Below are 24,948 nucleotides of genomic sequence, written 5' to 3'. Positions count from 1 at the left end.
TTGGAGTGGTAGAAGTGGAATTCAAATTGCAATCACTGGCATTCTAAAATTTGAGTAATCAATAGAGCTGAAGGATGATTTGAAAGGAGATGACCCCTGAGGATAGTTGCAGACTAAGGGGAAGGAACTAGTGGAGAGGAAACAATCAAAGACACAAGAAAGAGAACGGTTAGGCTGCTAAAGAAATGGGAGATACAGGGCTAACCAAGAAAAACAGACACATGTTCTTTTACAACAGAAGGAAATGAGGATGGTCATATGGGGAAAATAACCGAGATGGAGTGGAAATTGTAGAAAAGAGTCCATCTGTATTGAGAATAAGAGGCACAAGGGTAAGGTGAAGTTTTAAGTATTGTTTCAGGTAAAACCCATGCTTTAATTAAAGTCAGATGGTGGGGGGCACCTGGGGGGCTCTGTTGGTTAAGCAACTGCCTTCAGCTCAAGTCATGATCCCCAAGTCTCGGGATTGAGTTCTGCATCGGGGTCCCAGCTCCATGGGGAGTCTGCTTCTCGGTCTGACCTTCTCCCTTCTCATGCTCTCTCATTCAAATAAATAAATGGAATCTCTAAAAAAAAATAAAGTGAAATGGTGGAAGAAATATAATAATCAGGCAACAGTTATTAAACACTTAAAGTATTATAGGCACTCTTCTAAGTGATTTACATATTTTGGCTCATCCAAGCCAATAAACAACCTTGTAATATAGGAAGAAATGGTATCCACATTTTATAGATCATGAAACTGAGGTTAAGTGTCCAGCTTAAGTTCACATAAGAAAAATAATAAACTAGTAAGTGGTAGATTCAGAATTTGAATCCAAGAAATCTGGTTCCAGATCCTTGCACATAAATATGGAAATGTTCGTTCACAAGAATATGAGAGTGTCAAACACACAATAGATGAGCTACTAGAAAGGTGGATGGGTGAGGTAGGAGGAGGGACATATAAATAAGTAGAATTGAATTCAATGTGATTAAAAGCATGGAAGAGAGACAGCAGAGAGAGCTGGGTGGAAATTCTGATATTGGAAAAACTGGCTTTGGAGTTAGGCACAGAGTCCTGAACTGAAGTCTCAGTATGGCATTTACCAGATATGTTCTAGGAAGCATAGAGAATGTATAAATTATTCCAGTGTGAACTACTCTGCAGGGGGTCTATGTCCTTCTAATTCTAGAAATCGTCATTATGTGGTTAAGTGTAGAATCTTTCATGTTTTGAAATCAAGAGCATTAATCTGAGGTACATCTCCAAAGTCCTCTTTTTACCACATTAACATCCTTGGTTTTTAAATCCTTCACCAGAATTTAGAGTCCATATGCAGGTAGTGAGAATCTCTGTATATAGTGTCAAACGAGGGACATGTAAAACACACATCAATCCTCCAATTCTCTAGTAGCTAAAAGCCCGTCACAGTGGGCAACATTTTCAATCCCTCCTATGGCTTAATACACAACTGTAAAGTCCAGAGAATGACAGATTGAATATCATTTGTGCTCATAAACAATTTACTGATGGTTTATCTGTTTCTTGGCCAAGAGAATAAGGCAGAGGACATTAACGTTTTAGTATGATAAGTGGTAAAAGGAAAAAGATACCAGGAAAAGACACAGAACTTCAAATGTTACATGAATAGAAAGGTGGGAAGTTGGGATTAAGATAGACTTGTCCTATTTCTCAGTTTGACCAAAGAGCCAGTCTTATGCTTTTACTTTGCCATCCATCAGTTTGTGCTCTTTCAAATCTCAGCACAATTCCTTCAAAAGAAAAGCTTGATATTTGCTCTGGCTTCTTTACTGAGCAAATATGTTCTACTTTCACTCAAATCAAATAGATGTCTTCTTCAAAAAATACACTGAAAAATATTAAATGGAGAGAGGCTAATGTCAAAAAAACAAAGCCCCAAAATATCTGAAAGGTGATACATATAGGTTTGCTGAACACTCATTGTACTTTGCTAATCCAGATCCTGCAAAAATACTCCCCATCTCTTTGTAAAGAAAGTCAAATAAAATAAATAAAATCTTTAAAAAAAAAAAGAAAGTTTCCAAGTTTCTTAGTGGTTCAGCGTCTTGAGAAAATAGTATAATCACCATAGCAAAAGTAGTTAAACATACTGGAAAACTGGCTGCATTCTCAATATTCTTAGTTCACTAAGGAAATGCCTTGATATCTGTAACTTCAGAATCTGTAAGTGTGTATGCATGGGGACAGCAGATCCCTTATAGAATTTCAGTAATTGTACTTTTTCCTATTCAAAAGCCCAAGTGATTCCTGACCAAGAATATGAGTTTGTCCACTTCTTGACTATACAAAATAGTGATTTGTCTGTTTAAATAAGACACTTAAAAAAGCTTTGACATGGTTCACTGATTCTGGACAGACAGATTTAAAATACTTCATTGCATTATTATTTTTCTTGGTAGTAGTAAATGGATATTTGGTTCTGTTGAATTATATTACATTCAAAATTCCTCCATTAGCCTGGAAAAAAACATTAAGAGCCTTATATCTACTTGCTTTTGGAACTGACAAATGAATCTTCTCAATCCTCATGTCATCTAAAATATTTCACTGGCCTGAGTTTCTGTTTTTACTTTTAGAAACCCAACAGTTTTATTCCTGCTTTATTGCTTAATTGACTTTCTCAAGTCATTTAATATTTCTGAGTCTCAATTGCTTCATCTGCAAAATTGGGCTAAGAGCACTTCAAAGTGCTGCTTAGAAGATCAAATTAATTTGAAAATAAAACTACAAAATTTATGAGAAAATGTTTTGTATAGTAAATGTAGGGTGAATTATAAGGAATACTAGACACATAAAAGATAAGATTTTATTTTTTAAACTAGTTGTCCACTCTTGTTTAACAACATTAGAAAGTTAAAAAGGAAAACTTTGTCTTTCATATCATAAAACAAAAAAGACATAATGACTTCTAATTTTTTTCTGCCTTTTTACAAAGAGGCAACTGAACAGGGACATTTAGAAAGGAGTACTCAACATTGAGCTGTCCCTTTCATGTACAAGTCTCTAATGAGCCTCATTAGGGAAAAGATATAAACACACAGATAAGAGTAGATTGTTCATCACGGGCCTAGATTTTATATTGGCCATGTGGTCTGTGGTTTTTATAATAATTCAACATTTTGCAGTATCAGTACTTGGCAGAAAAACATTGGCCTTCCTTGAGGGTCTGACAGTTTAACTGGCTACAGAGCTACAATTGGACAGCCTCAAACTACAATGCTATTTCAATTTTCTTTTGAGAAAAAGGATGTAATAGAGGAAGGTACAGAAAGGCTGAAAATGAGCATAGTGGCTGAGAACTCACATCACCTGTTTAATCATGACTGTACTACTGGTACAATATTCTTATAAGTATCATGCCTTATTTCATGCCAGGGCACAGCTGACATGAAGGACAGGACTCTGACATGTGTTTTCAAGCATCCCAGGCCTATTTTGGACTGGAACTATAAATACTTCATTTTTTTTTTCTTTATTTGGGTGGTAAGGAAAGCCTGGTGAAAACCTAAAGAAAAGTCCCTCTGCCTGAAATTGTGTTGTTAATCCTCTCTCTCTCTCTCTCTCTCTCTCTCTCTCAGTTAAAAGTATTCTATTACCCCTATGCCTAATTTTGCTGCGGAGTCAAATCCAATTTTGGGCCACAGTTATGGCAGTTACATATAATGTCCTGTGCCCCTTTTTAGAGTTCTAAATTTTTTTTTAAATTTTGACCTTTTATTTTATTTTTTTTTATAATTTTTTATTTTTTATAAACATATATTTTTATCCCCAGGGGTACAGGTCTGTGAATCACCAGGTTTAGAGTTCTAAAATTTTATTTGCTTATGATGATCAAAGAGATAGGGATAAAAGAGAAGAGAACTGCAAGCTCCTGAGCAATGCATGTGAAAGGATACTATATTCTTATATTTATTACTTTGCCCACAATTTAAATCACTGTTTAAAAATGTTATACAAACTGAAGAGTTCACTGTGCTGTAATAACACAAAGTAGCTGATTTAATGAAAAGAAAAAGAAATTGAAAGGGAGTCACAGCAGTGTGATTAGAAAGTTAATAAGATCCACTAACATCACAGATATCTCTGCTCCCTCTTAGACCCTTCCTCACTTATGAGCAACTTTTAAATCAGGGAATTACATTTTAAGGAAAACCATTTACCCAAGTTTAATTAATCTGAATGAGAATCAATGTAGCTCTCTTAGTCCGTTTATCAACTGAATTAATTTTAATTTCTGTTTCTTCATCACCTTGTAGGAATACAGGGGTCAAGGAATAATACCAATGAAAAATAAGTCACATTTATAAAAGAGGTGTTTATATATGAACAGTCATGTTGTATCATGCCTTTCTTCCCAGCTGCTCTACAAATAATCACTAGGATCAATCAGTACCAATTGGAATAACTGGCTTTACATGAAGTTATTACCAGAAAAGGCACAGTTGAAGTACAGTGCATTTTATTTTCTAAACTTCATAGTCAAGTAAATATGTTAATGCTGTCAATTTCAGGATAAAATTATTGATTTTTAACCATAATGTCTGATTACCTTTCATTAAATATATTTTATAACACAAAACAACATTGCTAATCTACCCTAAGGCTAGGAATCATAAAAATTTGTTGAGATATTGTTTTATGAGTCATGTAATTGTTTCCCTGTATTCTATCTCCATTTTCAAATTAAGCTATGGGTAGGGAGGCAATTTAAGAACACATGGCTGTATTTAGGGAATTTTGAGTTCAAACTCCAAACTTAACTTGTAAGTTTCTAAGATACCTTAGGTAAATCATTTAACCTCTCTGTGCCAGTCTGTGCTTCATCTGCAAAATAAGGAGTTTGGATTAGATTATTCCTTATGTGTAACATTCTATGTTTTTTTTGTGTCATTTTAAGGCCAAGTGATGTCAACAAAGAAGCTACTTTAAATGATCATTTACCTTAGCACCCACCACAACCAACAAATAAAACTGGTTATATTTTTCTATTGTTACATGCCAACAAATTGGACAATCTAGATGAAATGGATTAATTTCTAGAAGCAAACCGTCCTAAAACTCAATCAGGAAGAAATAGAAAATTCAAACAGACCAATAAAATAGAATCAGTAGTCAAAAAACTCTCAACAACAGCAAAAAAAGTCCAGGACCAGATGGCTTCACAGATGAATTCTATTAAACAAATAAAGAAGAGTTAATACCTGTTGTTCTCAAACTTTTCCAAAAGACAGAAAAGAAAGTAATTCTTCCAAATTCATTCTACAAAGCCAGCATTACCCCAATATAAAAACAAGATAAAGACACTAGTAAAAAAAAAAACTATAGGCAGATATAGCTGATGAACATAGATGCACAAATCTTCAACAAAGTATTTGAAAACTGAATCCAACAATATATTAAAAAAATAATTTATCATTATCAAGTAGATTTGTTTCAGACATCACAAGTCAATCAACATGACATATCACCTTACCAAGAGAAAGGATAAAAACCATATGATCATTTCAGCAGATCCAGAAAAAGTATTTGGCAAAGTACAACATCCATTCATGATAAAAATCCTCCACAAAGTAGGTTTCCAGGGATCATATCTCAACATAATAAAGGCCATTTGTGAAAAACCCACAGCTAACATAATTCTTAATGAGGAAAACTTAGACTTTTCCCCCTAAGGTCAGGAATAAGACAAAGATGCCCATCCTCACCACTTTCATTCAACATATTTTTGGAAGTCCTAGCCACAGTCATCAGATTAAAAAAAGAAGAAGAAGAAAGAAGGAAAGAAAAAGCATCCAAATTGGTGAGAAGTAAAACTTTTACTATTTGCAGATGACAAGATAATACATATAAAAAGCCTAAAGACTCCACCAAAAAACTACTGGAATTGATAAATGAATTCAACAAAGTTGCAATATACAAAACTAATGTACAGAAAGCTGTTTCTAAAAAATTATGGAATAAGTATATTTCCTAACGTACCTCAAGAATCTCTTCCTAGCATTTTTCCTCCCCTTATTCCTTGATTCATATTAGCATCACACTATGACAAAGAAGAGACCATGTATCTGTCACTACTAAGTTATCTCTGAGAGTGCCTCTGCTTCTAGTGCACTGCCTTCACCATTGCTGTATTAGTCACTGCATTAATAAGAACAGCAATAACAACAACAGTAATAATTTTGAAAATGTCAACATTTGAGTACATATTATTTGCCAGGCACTGGTTTAAAGACTTTGCATACTTTATCTCATTTAACTCCCCCCACCCTACTGCAAACAAAAAAAGATAGGTATGAATGTTCTCCCTTATCTCACTGATGGGGAAGCTGAGACTTAGAGAAGTTAAGTTACTTGTAAAAAGCAGTACTTGGCAGATCCAGGATTCAAACTGATAAGGCCAAATCCGGAGCCAGCATCCTTAGCCATCAGGTCATACTGAATACCCACTGTCGTATCTAGCAATGTTTTAGGCACTAAGAGGGCAGGCTCATGAAAATATTTGAAAGAAGGTATGGCCCTTTGATAAAAGAGCATGGAATGTGCAAACCCACAGCTATGGGTAACATTATGGACTGCACTAAGTAGTTCAAAAATTTCAGAGGAAAATGCTATTGTAGTACATTTCTAAAGGAAAACACTTTATTAGAATCAGAATGTCACAAATCAGTGGGAAAAAGGAAGGATGATTCAATAATTTTTATGAAACAATTATTTTAGCTAATTGGAAAAATAATAAATGAGTATTATTACTCATATATAATATCAAAATTCACTCTAAATGGATCGAATAGTTCAGTAAAAATATATAGTGAGAAAAATAAGGGTAAATATTTTTTGGATCTAAGATTAGTAAGGTCTTTTTAAGCGAAAGAACTAAAAAAGGCTGATGACAAAAAGTCAAATGATGAATTGACAAAAATATTTACAACAGTATAATGGACTAATATTTTATATAAAATTGTTCTTACAGGTCAGGAGGCCGGGCCAAGGCGGGGAGGGTGGTGGGCCCCGCTGGGGGTGGGAGGCGCGGCGCGGAGGACGGTAGAGTGTGGCGCAGCTCTGGTGGGGCTTCCCGCTCGCTATGCGTCGGGCGAGGGTCCACGAAGGTTGCATGATGGAATTTGAATATTACCTCAAGAGGTTTTATGTTTTGGATTAACTAACTGTGTCCTCTGCTGACTATTTCTTCGGACTTATTTTTTGGTGTCCTTTTGAGACAATAAACTCAAAGGGATTATAACATGGACTACAAGGAAAGCTGCCCAAGTGTCAGCATTCCCAGTTCTGATGAACACAGAGAGAAAAAGAAGAGGTTTACTGTTTATAAAGTTCTGGTCTCAATGGGCAGGAGTGAGTGGTTTGTCTTCAGGAGATATGCAGAGTTTGATAAGCTTTACAATACTTTAAAGAAACAGTTTCCTGCTATGGCCCTGAAGATTCCTGCCAAGAGAATATTTGGTGATAATTTTGATCCAGATTTTATTAAACAAAGAAGAGCAGGACTGAATGAATTCATTCAGAACTTAGTTAGGTATCCAGAACTTTACAACCATCCAGATGTCAGAACATTCCTTCAAATGGACAGTCCAAAACATCAGTCAGATCCATCTGAAGATGAGGATGAAAGAAGTACTCAGAAGCTACACTCTACCTCACAGAACATCAACCTGGGACCATCTGGAAATCCTCATGCTAAACCAACAGACTTTGATTTCCTGAAAGTTATTGGGAAAGGCAGCTTTGGCAAGGTTCTTCTTGCAAAAAGGAAACTGGATGGAAAATTTTATGCTGTCAAAGTGTTACAGAAAAAAATAGTTCTCAACAGAAAAGAGCAAAAACATATCATGGCTGAACGTAATGTGCTTTTGAAAAATGTGAAACATCCATTTTTGGTTGGATTACATTACTCTTTCCAAACAACTGAAAAGCTTTATTTTGTTCTGGATTTTGTTAACGGAGGGGAGCTATTTTTCCACTTACAAAGAGAACGATCCTTTCCCGAACACAGAGCTAGGTTTTATGCTGCTGAAATTGCCAGTGCATTGGGTTACTTGCACTCCATCAAAATAGTGTACAGAGACTTGAAACCAGAAAATATTCTTTTGGATTCAGTAGGACATGTTGTCTTAACAGATTTTGGGCTTTGTAAAGAAGGAATTGCTATATCTGACACGACGACAACATTTTGTGGGACACCAGAGTACCTTGCTCCTGAAGTAATCCGAAAACAGCCCTATGACAATACTGTAGATTGGTGGTGCCTCGGTGCTGTTCTCTATGAAATGCTGTATGGATTGCCTCCTTTTTATTGCCGAGATGTTGCTGAAATGTATGACAATATTCTTCACAAGCCCCTGAGTTTGAGGCCAGGAGTAAGCCTCACAGCCTGGTCCATTCTGGAAGAACTCCTAGAAAAAGACAGGCAAAATCGACTTGGTGCCAAAGAAGACTTTCTTGAAATTCAGAATCATCCTTTTTTTGAATCACTCAGCTGGACTGATCTTGTGCAAAAGAGGATTCCACCACCATTTAATCCTAATGTGGCAGGACCAGATGATATCAGGAACTTCGATGCAGCGTTTACAGAAGAAACAGTTCCATATTCTGTGTGTGTGTCTTCTGACTATTCTATAGTGAACGCCAGTGTGCTGGAAGCAGATGATGCCTTCGTTGGTTTCTCTTACGCACCTCCTTCAGAAGATTTATTTTTGTGAACAGTTTGCCATCCAGAAACCATTGAGCATTGAGACTGAAACTCTTCTTTGTGTGACTATATTCAAATATGTTTAACTAGTGCCTCATTTTTACATGTAATGTTAAAAACTATGAAAAATGTATTTTCTGCTGTATGCAAGAAAATAGGGCATTTCAAAGAGCTAAGTTTCGAATTAAAATTTGTATTATTGTTTATTAAGCTTATTTTTAAACTGAAATTTTAAAAGCTATTGTTCTCAGCATTAACCTATTTTTAAAAAAACTTTTTGCTAATGACTGTTTTCCCCACTGAGTTTACACTAACATCTACCCAAGACAGACTATTTTTCGACAGCCTGTTTCAGTTTGGTTAACATACATTAATGCCTTTCTCTCTACTTTTGACCTTTGTTCTCAGATCAGAACTATGCAATTGGTATGTGGTTGTTTAAGTAGAAACCACATCTTTCCACAAGTCATTGTTTGACATAATCAGTTCTTGGTAGGATTAAAACGTAAAAGCATCGTTAACACATGGGCTGTGAGTTAACACTTTGAGTAAGTGTTCATTCTGCAGATCAAATTAAAAAATAACAAAGGAGATCCATTGCTTTTGAAATACCAATTCAAATTTGTGAATTATTTTTTCTCTGGAAGAAAAATAAAAGCTTAATAGAAAATTTAGAGTATTCCCAAAGATCTGAAGAGTAATAAAATACTACTGGATTTTTTTTTAGGTGGTGCCAAAAATGAATGTCTCTGTGTCATGTATTTATATTACAAATACATTCTATTTATGTTCTTTCTGGTCTTTATGTTGTTAAGTAGTCCTGAATCATGGCATTCACTTTTGCAAACAGCTGTTCAAAACTGTCTTTCTAATTGGTTAATGAGTGAAAAATATTGAGCCTTCTAAGAGTTTTTACCTAATTGGGGATTAAAAAATAGAATAGCAAATTCTTGGTCAGTATTAATATGTATTTCACAACAATGTAATAAAAGTTAAAAATCAAAAAAAAAAAATTGTTCTTACATATCATAATAAAATATTCTAAGACATTAGAAAAATGTGTAGAGGTCTTGAAAAAAGTGAAAAAGAAAATCATAGGTTCACATATGAAATGATTTAAGTTCAAGAACAACAGATAAATTATTATGAAAACAATGAAATTGTGTTTTTCCCCCTCTTTTTTTTTAAGTAAACCCTATGCCATTGATGACATAAATTGAAGATGATACAAAAAAATGGAAAGACATTTCACATTTATAGATTGGAATTACAAATATTACCCAAAGCTATCTATATATTTAGTGCAATCCTTATCAATGTACCCCTAACATTTTTCACAGAGCTAGGACAAACAATCCTAAAATATATATGGAACCACAAAGATCCCAAGTAGCCAAAGCAATCTTGAGAAAGAAAAATAAAACTGAAGGTATCACAATTCCAGTTTTCATATATTACAAAGCTGTAGTAAACAAAACAGTATGGTACTGGCACAAAAAAGACACATGGATCAATAGAACAGAATAGAAAACCCAGAAATAATCCAAAAAATGTGAGATCAATTAGTCTTCCATAAAGGCAGAAAGAATATCCAGTGGGAGAATGAACATCTCTTCAAATGATGCTGGGAAAACTGGACAGTGACATGCTAAAGAATGAAACTGGATCACTTTCTTATATCATCCACAAAGTAAACTCAAAATGGATTAAGGACCTAAATGTAAGACCTGAAACCATAAAAAATCCTAGAAGAGACTACAGGCAATAATTTCTCTGACATTGGTTGTAGCAACAACATTTTTCTAGTTGTGTCCTGGGGCAAGAGAAATAAAAGCATAAAAAGAAAATTTGAGGGGCACCTGGGTGGCTCAGTGGGTTAAAGCCTCTGCCTTCAGCTCAGGTCATGATCCCAGTGTCCTGGGATCAAGCCCCACATCGGGCTCTCTGCTCAGCGGGAAGCCTGCTTCCTCCTCACTCTCTGCCTGCCCCTCTGCCTACTTGTGATCTCTATCTGTCAAATGAATAAATAAAATCTTAAAAAAAAAAAACTCATTCTCTAAAAAAAAAAAAGAAAATTTGACCTTACATCAAAATAAAAAGTTTCTGCATAGTGAAGGAAACAATCGACAAAATTAAATGGCAATCTAATGAATGGGAGTAGATATTTGCAAATGCTATATTCAATAAAGTGTTAATATGCAAAATATATAAAGAATTTATAAAACTCAACACCCAAAAACCAAATAATCCCATTAAAAATGGGCAGAAGATATGAAGAGACATTTCTCCAAAGGCATCCAGATGGCCAACAGACATATGAAAAATGCTTAACGTTATTCTTCATCAGGGAAATGCAAATTGAAAGCACAGTGAGAGATCATCTCACACCTGTCAGAATGACTAAAATAAAAAACACAAGAAAAGACAAGTGTTGAAGAGATGTGGAGAAAAAAAGAGTCCTTGTGTACTGTTGGTGGGAATGCAATCTGGTACAGCCACTGTGGAAGATAGTATGGAGGTGCATCAAAAGTTAAAAAGTAGAACTACCCTATAATTCAGTAATTGTGTTACTGGATATTTACATTTATTTTATATCCTGTGACTTTACTGAATTTAGTTATCAGTTCTAGTAAGTTTTTGGTGGAGTCTTCAGGTTTTTCTATATATAATATCATGTCATCTATAAAAAATAAAAATTTTACTTCCTACTTACTAATTTGCATGTCTTTTATTTACATCCTTTGTCTGATTTCTGTGGCTAGAACTTCCAGTACTATTTTGAGTATAAATGGTGATATTGAACATCTCTGTCATGTTCCTAACCTTAGGGGAATATCTCTCTATTTTTCACCATTGAGTATGATGTTCACTGTGGGTTTTTCATACAAGGGCTTTATTATGTTGAGGTGTATTCCCTGTAGGCCTATTTTGCTGAGGGCCTTTACCATGAATGGATGATGTACTTTGTAATGTGATTTTTCTGCATATATTGAAATGATCATATGGTTTTTAGTCCTTTTTTCTTAGTGATGTAATATCTCATATTGTCTGATTTGTGAATATTGTACCATCCTTGCATCCCAGGAATAAATCCTACTTGATTGTGGTGAATGATTTTTTTTTTTTTTTTTAAAGATTTTATTTGTTTATTTGACAGAGAGAAATCACAAGTAGATGGAGAGGCAGGCAGAGAGAGAGAGAGGAAAGCAGGCTCTCTGCTGAGCAGAGAGCCCGATGCGGGACTCGATCCCAGGACTCTGAGATCATGACCTGAGCCGAAGGCAGCGGCTTAACCCACTGAGCCACCCAGGCGCCCCGGTGAATGATTTTTTAAATGTATTGTTGGATTTGGCTTGGTAATATTTTGTTGAGGAATTTTGCATCTATGTTCATCAGTGATATTGGCATATAGTTCTCTTTTTTTGCGATGTCTTTATCTGGCTTTGGTATCAGAGTAATGCTGGCCTCATAAAATGAATTTGGGAGTTTTCCTTTCTCTTCTATTCTTTGTAATACTTTGGGAAGAATATGTATTGACTCTTTTAAGTGTTAGGTAGAATTCTCTGTGAAGCTGTCTGGTCCTGGACTTGTGTTTGTTGGAAATTTTTTGATTACTCATTACAGTTCATTGCTGGTAATCAGTCTGCTCAAATTTTCTATTTCTTCATGCTTCAGGTTTAGTAGAATATATGTTTCTATGAATTTATCCATTTCTTCCATGATGTCAAATTTCTTGGAATATAGTTTTTCATAATGTTCTTGTACAATTGTTAGTATTTCTGTGGTGTTGGTTGTTATTTGTCCCCTTTTTTGTGATTTTGTTTATTTGAGTCCACTCTTTTTTTGACAAGTCTGTCTAGAGGTTTATAAATTTTAATTTTTTCAATGAACCACCTTCTTTTTTCATCAATATGTTCAATAGTTGTTTTTTTTTTTTTAAATTTTCTGCATCTTTCAGTTCTGCTCTAATCTTTATCACTTCCTTCTTTCTGCTAGCTTTGGATTCTGTTTATTGTTCTTTTCTTAGCTCCTTTACTGGTAAGGTTAGGTTGCTTATTTGAGATTTTTCTTACTTCTTTCTGGTAGGCCTGTATTACTATAAACTTCACACATAAAAGAGCTTTTGCTGCCTCCTAAATATTTTGGTCATTGTATTTTCATTTTCATTTTTTCCAAGTAAATTTTTTTTCTTTTTTTTATTTCCTGGTTGACCCATTCATTATTTAGTAGCATGTTATTTAACCTCCATGTAATTGTTCTCTTTTCATATTTTTTGTTGTGGTTGATTTCTAGTTTCATAATGCTGTGGTTAGAAAAGATGCATGGAATGACTTTGATCATTTTGAATTTGTCATGACTTGTTTTGTGGCCCAAGTTGTAATCTATTCTGAATGTTTTGTGTACACTTGAAAAGAGTTCATAGTCTGCTGTTTTAGAATAGAATGTTCTGAATTAAATCCATCTGTTAAATGCTGTGTCATTTAAAACCATTGTTTTCTTGTCGATTTTCTGTTTGGGTGGTCTATCCATTGATATAAGTGTGGCATTAAAGTCTTCTACTTTTATTTTGTTACTATCAATTACTTATTTATGTTTGCTATTATTTTATATGTATAGTTGTTCCCATTTGGGTGCATAAATATTTACAATTGTTATATCTTCTTGTAGGATTGTTCTCTTTATGATTATACCGTGTCCTTCTTTTTTTCTTGTTACAGTCTTTTCTTAAAATCTAGTTTGATATGTCTTAAAATCTAATTTGTCTGATGTAAGTATTTCTACTCTGGCTTTCTTTTGACAGACATTTTCAGGATAAGTATTTCTCCATCTCCTCATTTTTAAAAAAAAGATTTTATGTATTTATTTGACAGACAGAGATCACAAGTAGGCAGAGAGGCAGGCAGAGAGAGAGAAGGAAGTAGGCTTCCTGCTGAGCAGAGAGCCTGATGTGGGGCTCGACCCAAGGACCCTGGGATCATGACCTGAGGTGAAGGCAGAGGCTTTAACCCACTGAGCCACCCAGGCACCCCTCTATCTCCTCACTTTTAATCTGCAGGTGTCTTAACTCTAAAATGAGTCTCTTGAAGGCAGAATATAGATGGGTCTTGTAGTTTTATTCATTCTATCACTGTGTGTCTTTTCTTGGAGCATTTAGGCCATTTATAGTCAAAGTAATTATTGAAAGATATGTATTTATTGCCATTTTTTTACTTGTTTTGTGGCTGCTTTTATAGTTTTTCTCTGATCTTCTCTTGCTCTCTTTCATTTTTTGTTGATTTTCTTTAGTAATATACTTGAATTCCTTTCTCTTTATTCTTTGTATATTTATTAATGGGTTTTGATTTGTGGTTACAATTTGGTTTGTATATAATATCTTATCCATATAGCAATGTATATTAAATTAATGGTAGCTTAAGTTTGATCCCATTCTTTACTTCTGCTCCAACCCCCACCCCCCAAATTTTAGGTCTGGTGTCATATTTTACATTCCTTTATTTTGTGGATCTTTTGACAGATTTTTACAGATATGCTTATTTTTACTGCTTTTTTTACTTCTGACTTTTCATACTCTCACTTATGGTCTTTCCCTTCTACCCAAAGAGTGACCTTTGATATTTCTTGTAGGGCTGGTTTAGTTCCCATGAAATCCTTTATTTTTTGTTTGTCTGAGAAATGCTTTATCTCTACTTCTATTCTGAATGGTAACCTTACTGGATAGAATATTTTTGGCTGCAGATTTTTCCTATTTGGTACTTTAGAATATACCGTGCCACTTTCTTTGGTCCTGCAGAGTTTCTGCTGAAAAATATGCTAATAGTCTTATGAGGTTTCCCACATATATAACTGTCTTCCAGGTAACAAGAAAGGTCAGTTTGTTTATATTGACAATATTAAAAGGAAGTTAATTTGTTTGCTAAGATTTAATTATTCTGTCCTTAAAATTATAAAGGATATCTAGACTTTCTTTCTATAATAATGAAATATCCCAAAATAAACAGAAGCTGTATGATAACAGAAAGGTATTTTTCAAATAGAAGAGAAGAAATTATATTACCACAGAGATTTGAGGCTTCGTTATTAACATATCAATGAAACACTGACAGAGGTATGTAATTTGAATGCCATTTTTAAAGAATAGGATTATTCTATTAATTCTTCAGTTTTGTTACACATCAAACAAAATTCCCATATTACCAGTAGAAATACACCTTCTCCCTTCAGATTTGTCATCACTAAGTAAAACATTCACTTTAAACTTTTTGATTATTAAAATATTTAATAAACAATTTTAGAAGTCTCCTTGCCTATCTTTTCATAGCCACCTGAAATTCTCCCTTCTCTTTGTTTTCTCTTTTAGCTGTATCTTTTTTTCTCTTTTAGCTGCTTTAGTAATTGCATCAAGAACATAGATAACCAGGGACACCTGGGTGACTCAGTTGGTTAAACATCTGACTCTTGATTTCAACTCTGGTCATGATCTCAGGGTTATGAGATCAAGCCCCACATTGGTCCCCATGCTAGTTGTGGAATCTAGTTAAGATTCTATCTCTCCATCTCCCTTTGCCTCTTACTTAACCCTTGCTTGCACACATGAGTGTGCACTCTCTCTCTCTAAAATAATAAAAAATAATATATTAAACAAAAGCTGCACTTAAAAAAAACTGCACTGTCATTAATCTGTAGTCAACATGTAGGTTCACAGTCTTGGCGATTTATTTTTTTACCTGTTACAAAAGAGACTTCCTGCTTTAGTAGAGAGCAATTGGTCTGTAATTATTTAATTATATGTATATTAGTTGAAAATGTTTTTGTTTAATTACTGACATGACTGTGTCTATAAAAACTGCAGTGATTGACTACTAAAAGGAACTAAAGCATAAAATAGCTAATAAAATAAATATATAAAATGATTAGAAATGGCCTCATCTAGAGTTGGCAAGTGAGAACTCATTAACCAGACACAATCTCTGCCTCTAAAAAGGCTTTTAACTCAAGATAGAATCATGGCAAATAAGTTCCTTTATGGTGTCCAAAATATTTCAGGAGGTGTAAGTCGCACAGATAAGCACTTCATGAGAGGAGAGAAATTATCTGTGTCTACTACCTCTCTTCCATTACCCCTCTCCCAAACTACGATTTCATTAGACCCTTGAACAATGAGGTTTGAACTACACAAGTATGCTTTTATGCACACTTGTTTTATAAATGCTTTACTGTACCATAAATATATTTTCTTTTCCTTATGATTTTCTTAACATTTTTTCTCTTGCTTACTTAATTGCAAGAAGAATACAGTATATCGTACATATAACATACAAAATTTGTATTAACTAGTTATTTATGTTATTGATAAGGCTTCTGGTTAACAGTAGGTTATTAGTAAAGTTTTGGAAGAATCCAAAGTTATGAGCAGATTTCCAGTTGCATGGGAAAGGGGATGATCAGTGACGCTAATCTCTGCATTGTTCAAGGGTCATCTACATTGCCTCCCAAAGGACTCTAGAATTTCCATAACTAAGACGAATTTGGGGAAATGAATCCTGCTTTCAGTGATGGTAGTGTATATAGATACATGCAGAAAAATTATATACACTTAAAATCCTGTATCATTTACTTTATTTCAGTGTATTAAAATTTTACCCTCTGAAAACATTTGCAGAAGATACAAATATAAAATAAAAACAGCTCTTTCAGTGATTATTCAACAGAACAGCAAACAGAAGTTAATGTCTCCATTAACTTCATATGTATTACGACTTTTTAATCCTAACCTAGCTTTTCTCTGTCTTCTATTCTCTCTCTCTTGCCCTTGTAAGCCTAATATAGTATGCAACTAGGAAGTTAGATTCACCATGCCCCACTCAGAAAATAGTTTTATATTAATAAACATATAGCAAATTTTGGTTAAATACACACAATGTCCAAATATCCATACCACAGTAAACCCCCATTCATGTAGATAACCAAGAACTGCTTATATTTTAGGAGTCATTCCTAGGATGCCATTCAGTAAAGTAATGTTTGGCTCATTTAAAAAGGAATCTCCCACCATCAGCTAATATCTCATCCACATTGGTGATGATTTCCAGCATCTGACTGCTGTATTCTTGCTATCTTCTTTCCTTACATGTTTCTCATATTTTTCATAATTTCATAGCTTCTGTAAAATTATATCCTCAGTAATGACCATATTTTAACAGCTGAGATTAGGGATTTACTTTTCACTTTTAATATTTACATATAGGGTTTTTTTTTTTAAAGGGAGGGGAGATTCAAACCCAGCTGCTGATAGCAGTTCCACATAATCTTTTACATAACCCAAACTGGTTTACAGTTTAGCAGGGTCAATACCATTGATGATATCTAGAAGCTTACTTAATAATCTCTTTGCTGGTTGTACTAACGGCTGTCTTAAATGGCAATGTCTATTTTATTTTTATTTTTTTAAAGATTTTATTTATTTATTTGACAGAGAGAGGTCACAAGTAGGCAGAGAGGCAGGCAGAGAGAGAGGAGGAAACAGGCTCCCCGCTGAGCAGAGAGCCCGATGCGGGACTCGATCCCAGGACCCTGAGATCATGACCTGAGCCGAAGGCAGCGGCTTAACCCACTGAGCCACTCAGGTGCCCGATGTCTATTTTATTTTTGATCTCTAAACTTCTACACTACAAATTAATCTTCAAGGTCCTCTTCATATCAAAATCTTGTTTTAGTTGTAAGAGTCAGTCATATGGTTTCACTTATTTGTGGAGCATAACAAATAGCATGGAGGACATGGGGAGTTAGAGAGGAGAAGGGAGTTGAGGGAAATTGGAAGGGGAGGTGAACCATGAGAGACTATGGACTCTGAAAAACAATCTGAAGGTTTTGAAGGGGCAGGGGGTGGGAGGTTGGGGTACCAGGTGGTGGGTATTACAGAGGGCATGGATTGCATGGAGCACTGGGTGTGGTACAAAAATAATGAATACTGTTATGCTGAAAATAAAAAATAAATTTAAAAAAAAGTCAGTCAGGACTTCATATTGTAGCAAAATTCCGCACAGTATCAGTCTTTCTTTTTGCTTCTGAATTTATGAAAGGTCAAGTCACATTTGATAACAGAACAAAAATTACTGATGAGTTCTTTGATGTGACTGGTATGCTTAAGTTATATTTTAATATTATGGTCAATTCCTATTTAGTCATGATACTGATGTATAAAGGTGGCATGGATAATTGAAATCAATCCAGAGATTATCTTGAGCCCTTATTTCACATCTCCCATTAAATATTTTTCCTTGGGAATTAATAAGTAGTAAAACGGATGTATAAATTCTTGCCTATCCAGGCTTCAGGGGACAAAAAAGGAGCAAAAGACAGGAGAATAAACGAGAAATGCAGTAATTTGTATAATTCAGAACCTGCATAATTAATCCTTAATCTAAGTTGACTATTGTTAGCAAACATTTAAAAGACATCCTGTAACTGCCTAATAAGTGCATTTCCTCTTATAATAGGTACATTATAATCAGTATGCAAAAATCACCTTGACCACAAAGAGCCAATGCTTCTTAGAATGAATGCAACTTCTAAGAAAGCTTAGCATATAGTTTAAGCTTTTACTTAAATAACCACTTAACAATTGAACAAAAATATGCAGTTTTATTCTACTTTTTTTACATGTACCTGAGACACAAAAAAGTGTTTAATAAATACCTGGTAATTTTGTTAAGTTGTTGCTATGGATTAGCAATAGAACATGATGTATTCTGCTAAAAAGCCTTTGGATCAGCCAAATGAAGTATCCCCTCATCACTTTAGCTTTTATTTCCATCATGATTACAAAGGGATAGATGTATTTGAGACTCTGATCAAATGTTCTTTAATCCCTATATATGTTTGTATGCAAATTATTTTATTCATTAAAAAATAAAAAACAGAAATCTCACTACCATCAGTACTAGGGAAACCTGATTATAATAATCAAATATCTGGCTGAGTACCAGAGCTCACCAGCCTTAAACCCAGAATTGAATTTCTTTTTTAAAAAGATTTTATTTGTTAATTTTTCAGAGAGAGAGATTAAGCACAAGCAGGGGCAACAGTAGGCAGAGGGAGAATCAGGGTCCCCACTGAGCAAAGAGCCTGATGCAGAACTAGATCCCAGGACCCTGGGATTATGCCCTGAGCCAAAAGCAGAGGCTTAACTGACTGAGCCACCCAGACATCCCCATAATTGAATTTCTTCTTATATATCTATGATAGTCTAGAAATGGTTGATTTTTCCACAGTTGCACTGTAGACCTTAAATAAATATTATTTACCCAAAGGAGAAGCCATAATATAACAGGAAAAGAGTTTCTAATCAATCTTTGACATTCCAATATATTTAAGAGGTAAAACCTAGTCAGTGGATGAGTCTAAGACAATTCCTATGAAGACAGTAGATATCACTTGAATATCAGAAATACTCTAGAGTTTCTTTTTTAAATTCAATTAGCCAACATATAGCATATAATTAATTTCAGATATAGTGTTCAATATAGAGTTTCATCTTGATTAGTAATGAAATAGCCATCTGACAAATGCAGGCAGTAAAGTGGCACTAATCAGGAAAATGACAGGGAAGTTACTTCTTGTCCTTCTGCTAAGCGAAGGACTAAAGCACCATGATACTTCTTCAGCCTTTAAATGACATTCCTTGTAATGAAAATGCACAATATAAAGGGTTAGTGAGATAAAATGTAAATATTTTAAGGCATAGTTTTATGACATTTTTTCCCCAGAGTTGGAAAATATATCCTGGGCTACATGTAGAACTAGTAAACCTGAGATAATTAAAGTCTCAAAAATGAACATATAAATTCAATGATAAACTACTGTCAGTATATGTGTGCTTTCATCCATATTTACATATCTGTTTACTGGAGTAAACATTCTCAAATTGTCTTATTTAACAATTAACTTGCAAAAGCATGTTAGAACAATGGAAAATGCAAAAGTCTTACACTGGTAAATATTTCTCCCATTATATTAATGAAATCTTAAGAATAATAGCATAGATAGCCTAATTAAATATGAAGAAACAGAATTTATTATGTGGAGATGGCAAAATAATCAGTTGTAGAGAAATATATAGACCGTTCACCAAACAAACACATTAGCCAAGATTTAATTAAGTTTGCTTCAAAGGTGTTAGTGCAAGCTTGAAAAGTAGTAAGTGTTATTTAATTTGTCAACTGGATTTTATCACCCTAGGCTTTGACTCAGTTTTTATTGTCATTATAAATGTTCTTTTTGCTCACTTTCCCTACACAATTTTGAAAAAGATGCGTATTGACAATGTTTTGGCATTTGATACATCTCATTTTGACAGAGGTCTTGTTTCTATCTGAAGTAAATTCTCCAGGAATGGAGACACAAAATTTGCATTTAAAAACATTTCCCAAATGATAATAATGTACCTTAAATATAAATCCCCTGGGTTAGTTGGTCACATTCAAATAAAGAAAAAATTCATCATGTGTTTTCTAATCTATAATGGTGGAAATTGCAGTTACTTTTGGTAAGCAAAATTTTTGACACACTATAAATCATATCTTATGCTATTATCTACTATCTCTTTCCCAGAGTAGACTTGGTATTGAGGTTTTGGAAAGAGACATTATGGCACAAATATAACAGAAGCATTCAATATAAATTCAACAATATTACACAAATAACATTTATTTATTATTTATATAATCATTGCATAGATAAATTCTATAATAAATAAATAAGAGTTAAAATGTAAATTATGTAATGAATAAATTAGCATTATATTTTATACACTATTATATAAATTACTTCTCTAATAAAAATAATAAATATAAGAGCAGTCTTTCTCTTCTATGCTCCTGCCCCAAACAATCAAATAAGAAAAAAAAGTAAAAGGCATCCAAATCGGTAAGGAAGAGGTAAAACTGTCACTATTTACAAATAATAAATAGTATATAGAGAAAACCCTATGAATACCACAAAAAAATTATTAAAACTGATAAGTGAATTCAATAAATTTCAGGAGAGAAATTTAATGTACAGAAATGTGTTGTATATTTATACACTAATAATGAAGAGGTGGAAAGATAAATTATGAAGATAATCCCATTTACAATTATACCCCCCCAAATAAAATACTTTGGAATAAATCAAACCAAAGAGGTGAAAGACCTGTACTCCAAAATCTATTAAAGATTGATGATAGAAATTGAAGATGACACAAACAAATGGAAAGATAACCTATGCTCATTGATTGGGAGAACAAATACTGTTTAAATGTTCATACTGTCCAAAGAAATGTAAGGATTTCATGCAATATCTATCCAAATCAGTCGCAGAAGTAGAACAAATAATAAAATCTATATGGAACAACAAGACTGTAAATAGTCAAAGTCATTTTGAAAAAGAGCAACAGAGATGGAAATATCACAATCCCAGATTTCATGATACATTACAAAGCTGTAATCATCAAAACAGGATATGACACTAGAGAGTACTATGGTAAGTGAAATAAGTCTGTCAGAGAAAGACATATACCATATGATTTCACTCATGTTCGTTTAAGAAACAACAAATGAACAAAGGTAAAAAGAAAGAGGGAGAGAGGGGCAAACTAAAAAAGTCTTCCTCTCCTTAGAGAACAAACTGATGGCTACCAGAACGGAGCTGGGTGGGGGGATGGGTTAAACAGGTGATGGGGATTAAGGAGGGCACTTGTGATGAGCACTGGGTGTTACATGAGAGAGCTGTATCACTATATTATACATATGAAACTAACATTACACTATATGTTAACTAACTGGAATTTAAATAAAAACTTAAAAAGAGTCTGGAAGTTTTCCTCCTGCTTCAATTTTTTAAAACAGCTTCAGGAGAATAGGTGTTATTTCTTCTTTGAAAGTTTGGTAGAACATGTGTTGGAGGGGATGTGGAGAAAGGGGAACCCTCTTACACTGTTGGTGGGAATGCAAGTTGGTGCAGCCTCTTTGGAGAACAGTGTGAAGATTCCTCAAGAAATTAAAAATAGAACTTCCCTATGACCCTGCAATTGCACTCCTGGGTATTTACCCCAAAGATACAGATGTCGTGAAAAGAAGGGCCATCTGTACCCCAATGTTTATAGCAGCAATGGACATGGTCGCCAAACTATGGAAAGAACCAAGATGCCCTTCAACAGACGAATGGATAAGGAAGATGTGGTCCATATACACTATGGAGTATTATGCCTCCATCAGAAAGGATGAATACCCAACTTTTGTAGCAACATGGATGGGACTGGAAGACATTATGCTGAGTGAAATAAGTCAAGCAGAGAAAGTCAATTATCATATGGTTTCACTCATTTGTGGAGCATAACAAATAGCATGGAGGACATGGGGAGTTAGAGAGGAGAAGGGAGTTGGGAGAAAATGAAAGGGGAGGTGAACAATGAGAGATTATAGACTCTGAAAAACAATCTGAAGGTTTTGAAGGGGTAGGGGGTGGGAGGTCGGGGTACCAGGTGGTGGGTATTATAGAGGGCACGGATTGCATGGAGCACTGGGTGTGGTGAAAATATAATGAATACTGTTATGCTGAAAATAAAAAATAAATTAAAAAAATAATAAAAATAAAAATAATTTAAAAAACTTAAAAAGAAATAGGCAAGGCCATTAAAACTGTTATAACTGTATTCTATATGTTCTTTATGTTCTAAAAGTTAAGTAGATACATGAAATATAAAGAAAAAGTAAAATTTCAGAGATGAAAGAAATGAATAGAGATGAAAAAGGTACAAATTTCTATTTATAAAATAAAAAAGCCATGGAAATGTAATGTACAGGATAGTGGCTATAGTTAATAATATTGTCTTACATATTCAAAAATAGCTGGAAGAGTAGATCTTGAAACTTATCATCATGAGAAAAAAATTAAAACTGTGTATGGTGCATGGATGTTAACTGGACTTACTGTGGTAATCACTTTATAATAAATAAAATATTGAATTACTGCATTATACACCTGAAAATAATGTTATGTCAATTATACACCGATTTTTTAAAGTCCAAAAAATAAATGTTTAAATATTTTAAAAAACAAATATAGCTGTAGTACTCATCACCAGACATGTGCTGTGATGAGCACTGCATATTATACACAACTAATGAATCATTGAACATTACATCAAAAACTAATGATGTACTATATTTTGACTAACTGAGCATAAAAACAACAACAACAACAAAAAATATATCCTATGGTGGAAAAATATTTACTTGACATTAAAGAATTCCTTTAATTCATTTTCTTTTTCTGTTATATTCAAGAATTAAACAGTTAGCTTTTTTGTGTGTAATTCTTCCAGATGATCAAATTGTCTCTCCATCTTTCCATTTATTCATTTGTAATAGAATGAATATTTGTCTCAATTATTCACTCCTCTATAAATAGAATTCTATATCCACACCTTTGCCTCAAGTTAAGTGTATTTATCTAAACTTTGGCCTTGGATTTAACTACACAGCTTGCTTTGGCCAATTGGATCTTAACAGTCAAGATACAAGCAGAGACTTGAGATGTGACTATGCAGGTTTTGTTGGCTCTTCTGTCCTTCATACACTTGTAACTAATCTCCAGTCTGAGCACCAAAGTGAAACACAAGTAACAACTGACAGACTTCCAGGCTGTAAAAAACCTTTCCCAACTGACCCACAGAAATATGAATGAGAAATAAGTGCTTATTTTGAATACCACTGATATTTTGTGATTTTTTAAAACAGCAATAGATGAATGATACAGCATCTATCCCATCCATCCATTCATCCATTCTTTTATCAGTATATGAACCAGTTGAGTGGTGTGATAGCTATCTGGAGTGATAGCTATCAAATGTTAACAATGGTTGCTTCTGAGTGGTATAATATTGCTTAAAAAATACCTTGTCTTTTTTCTTTATGCATTATTTGAAGGTTTAAAAGGCAAAGACTCATTGTTACAAAAACATAGTTATTATTCCTTCAAAAAGTAGGAACAATATTAGGAAAAATATATAAGAATATTAAGAAATGCTCTATATTTTAGGAAATATTTTATTTCTAAGAAAAATCATAAATTATTTCTTATTATCTCTAGTTTACTGGTATGTATCTGAGAATTTCATGCACAGACATAAACTTTTGTTACATTACTTATGTGAAACATCTTTCACTTTGCTATCAAATTCCATATATATAAATATGAGGAACACTAAAAGCCAACCCACTGGGATAAGTAACTGCTAAATTTGGTGATGTGCTAATTTCCTACAAATTATTACATTTTCTTAAATTTTTTTATTATTTTTAAAAATAAACATATAATGTATTTTTATCCCCAGGGGTACAGGTCTGTGAATAGCCAGGTTTACACACTTCACAGCACTCACCATAGCACATACCCTCCCCAATGTCCATAACCCCACCCCTCTCTCCCAATCCCCCTGCCCCCAGCAACCCTCAGTTTGTTTTGTGAGATTAAGAGTCACTTATGGTTTGTCTCCCTCCCAATCCCATCTTGTTTCATTTATTCTTATCCTACCCCCTTAACCCCCCATGTTGCATCTCCACTTCCTCATATCAGGGAGATCATATGATACTTGTCTTTCTCCAATTGACTTACTTATTTCGCTAAGCATGAAACCTCTAGTTCCATCCACCTCATGGCAAATGGTAAGATTTCATTTCTTTTGATGGCTGCATAGTATCCCATTGTGTATATATACCACACCCTTTTTATCCATTCATCTGTTGATGGATGTCTAGGTTCTTTCCATAGTTTGGCTATTGTAGACATTGCTGCTATAGACATTCGGGTGCACGTGCCCTTCGGATCACTACATTTGTATCTTTAGGGTAAATACCCAGTAGTGCAATTGCTGGGTCATAGGGAGTTCGATTTTCAACTTTTTGAGGAAACTCTATGCTGTTTTCCAGGGTGGTTGCACGAGCTTGCATTCCCACCAACAGTGTAGGAGGTTTCTCTGCATCCTCGCCAGCATCTGTCATTTCTGGACTTGTTGATTTTAGCCATTATGACTGGTGTGAGGTGATATCTCATTGTAGTTTTGATATGTATTGTCCTGATGCCAAGTGCTATGGAGCTCTTTTTCATGTGTCTATGGCCATCTGGGTGTCTTCTTTGCAGAAATGTCTGTTCATGTCTTCTGCCCATTTCATGATTGGAT

At 34.2% G+C, this 24,948-nt stretch overlaps 1 protein-coding gene across 1 annotated transcript; it reads left to right on the top strand.

Annotated features, from left to right (window-relative positions):
- Positions 1 to 7,012: 7,012 nt before the first annotated feature.
- Positions 7,013 to 9,399, top strand: LOC131821676 (serine/threonine-protein kinase Sgk3). Its single transcript, XM_059157935.1, has one exon. The coding sequence runs from the start codon at positions 7,267 to 7,269 to the stop codon at positions 8,737 to 8,739; it is 1,473 nt and encodes a 490-aa protein (XP_059013918.1). The 5' UTR covers positions 7,013 to 7,266; the 3' UTR covers positions 8,740 to 9,399.
- Positions 9,400 to 24,948: the final 15,549 nt, after the last annotated feature.

Source organism: Mustela lutreola, chromosome X, assembly GCF_030435805.1.
Source record: "Mustela lutreola isolate mMusLut2 chromosome X, mMusLut2.pri, whole genome shotgun sequence".
Lineage (NCBI taxonomy): Eukaryota > Metazoa > Chordata > Mammalia > Carnivora > Mustelidae > Mustela > Mustela lutreola.
Note: the sequence above shows the minus strand (reverse complement) of the source record. Positions and strands in the feature narration are given on the sequence as shown.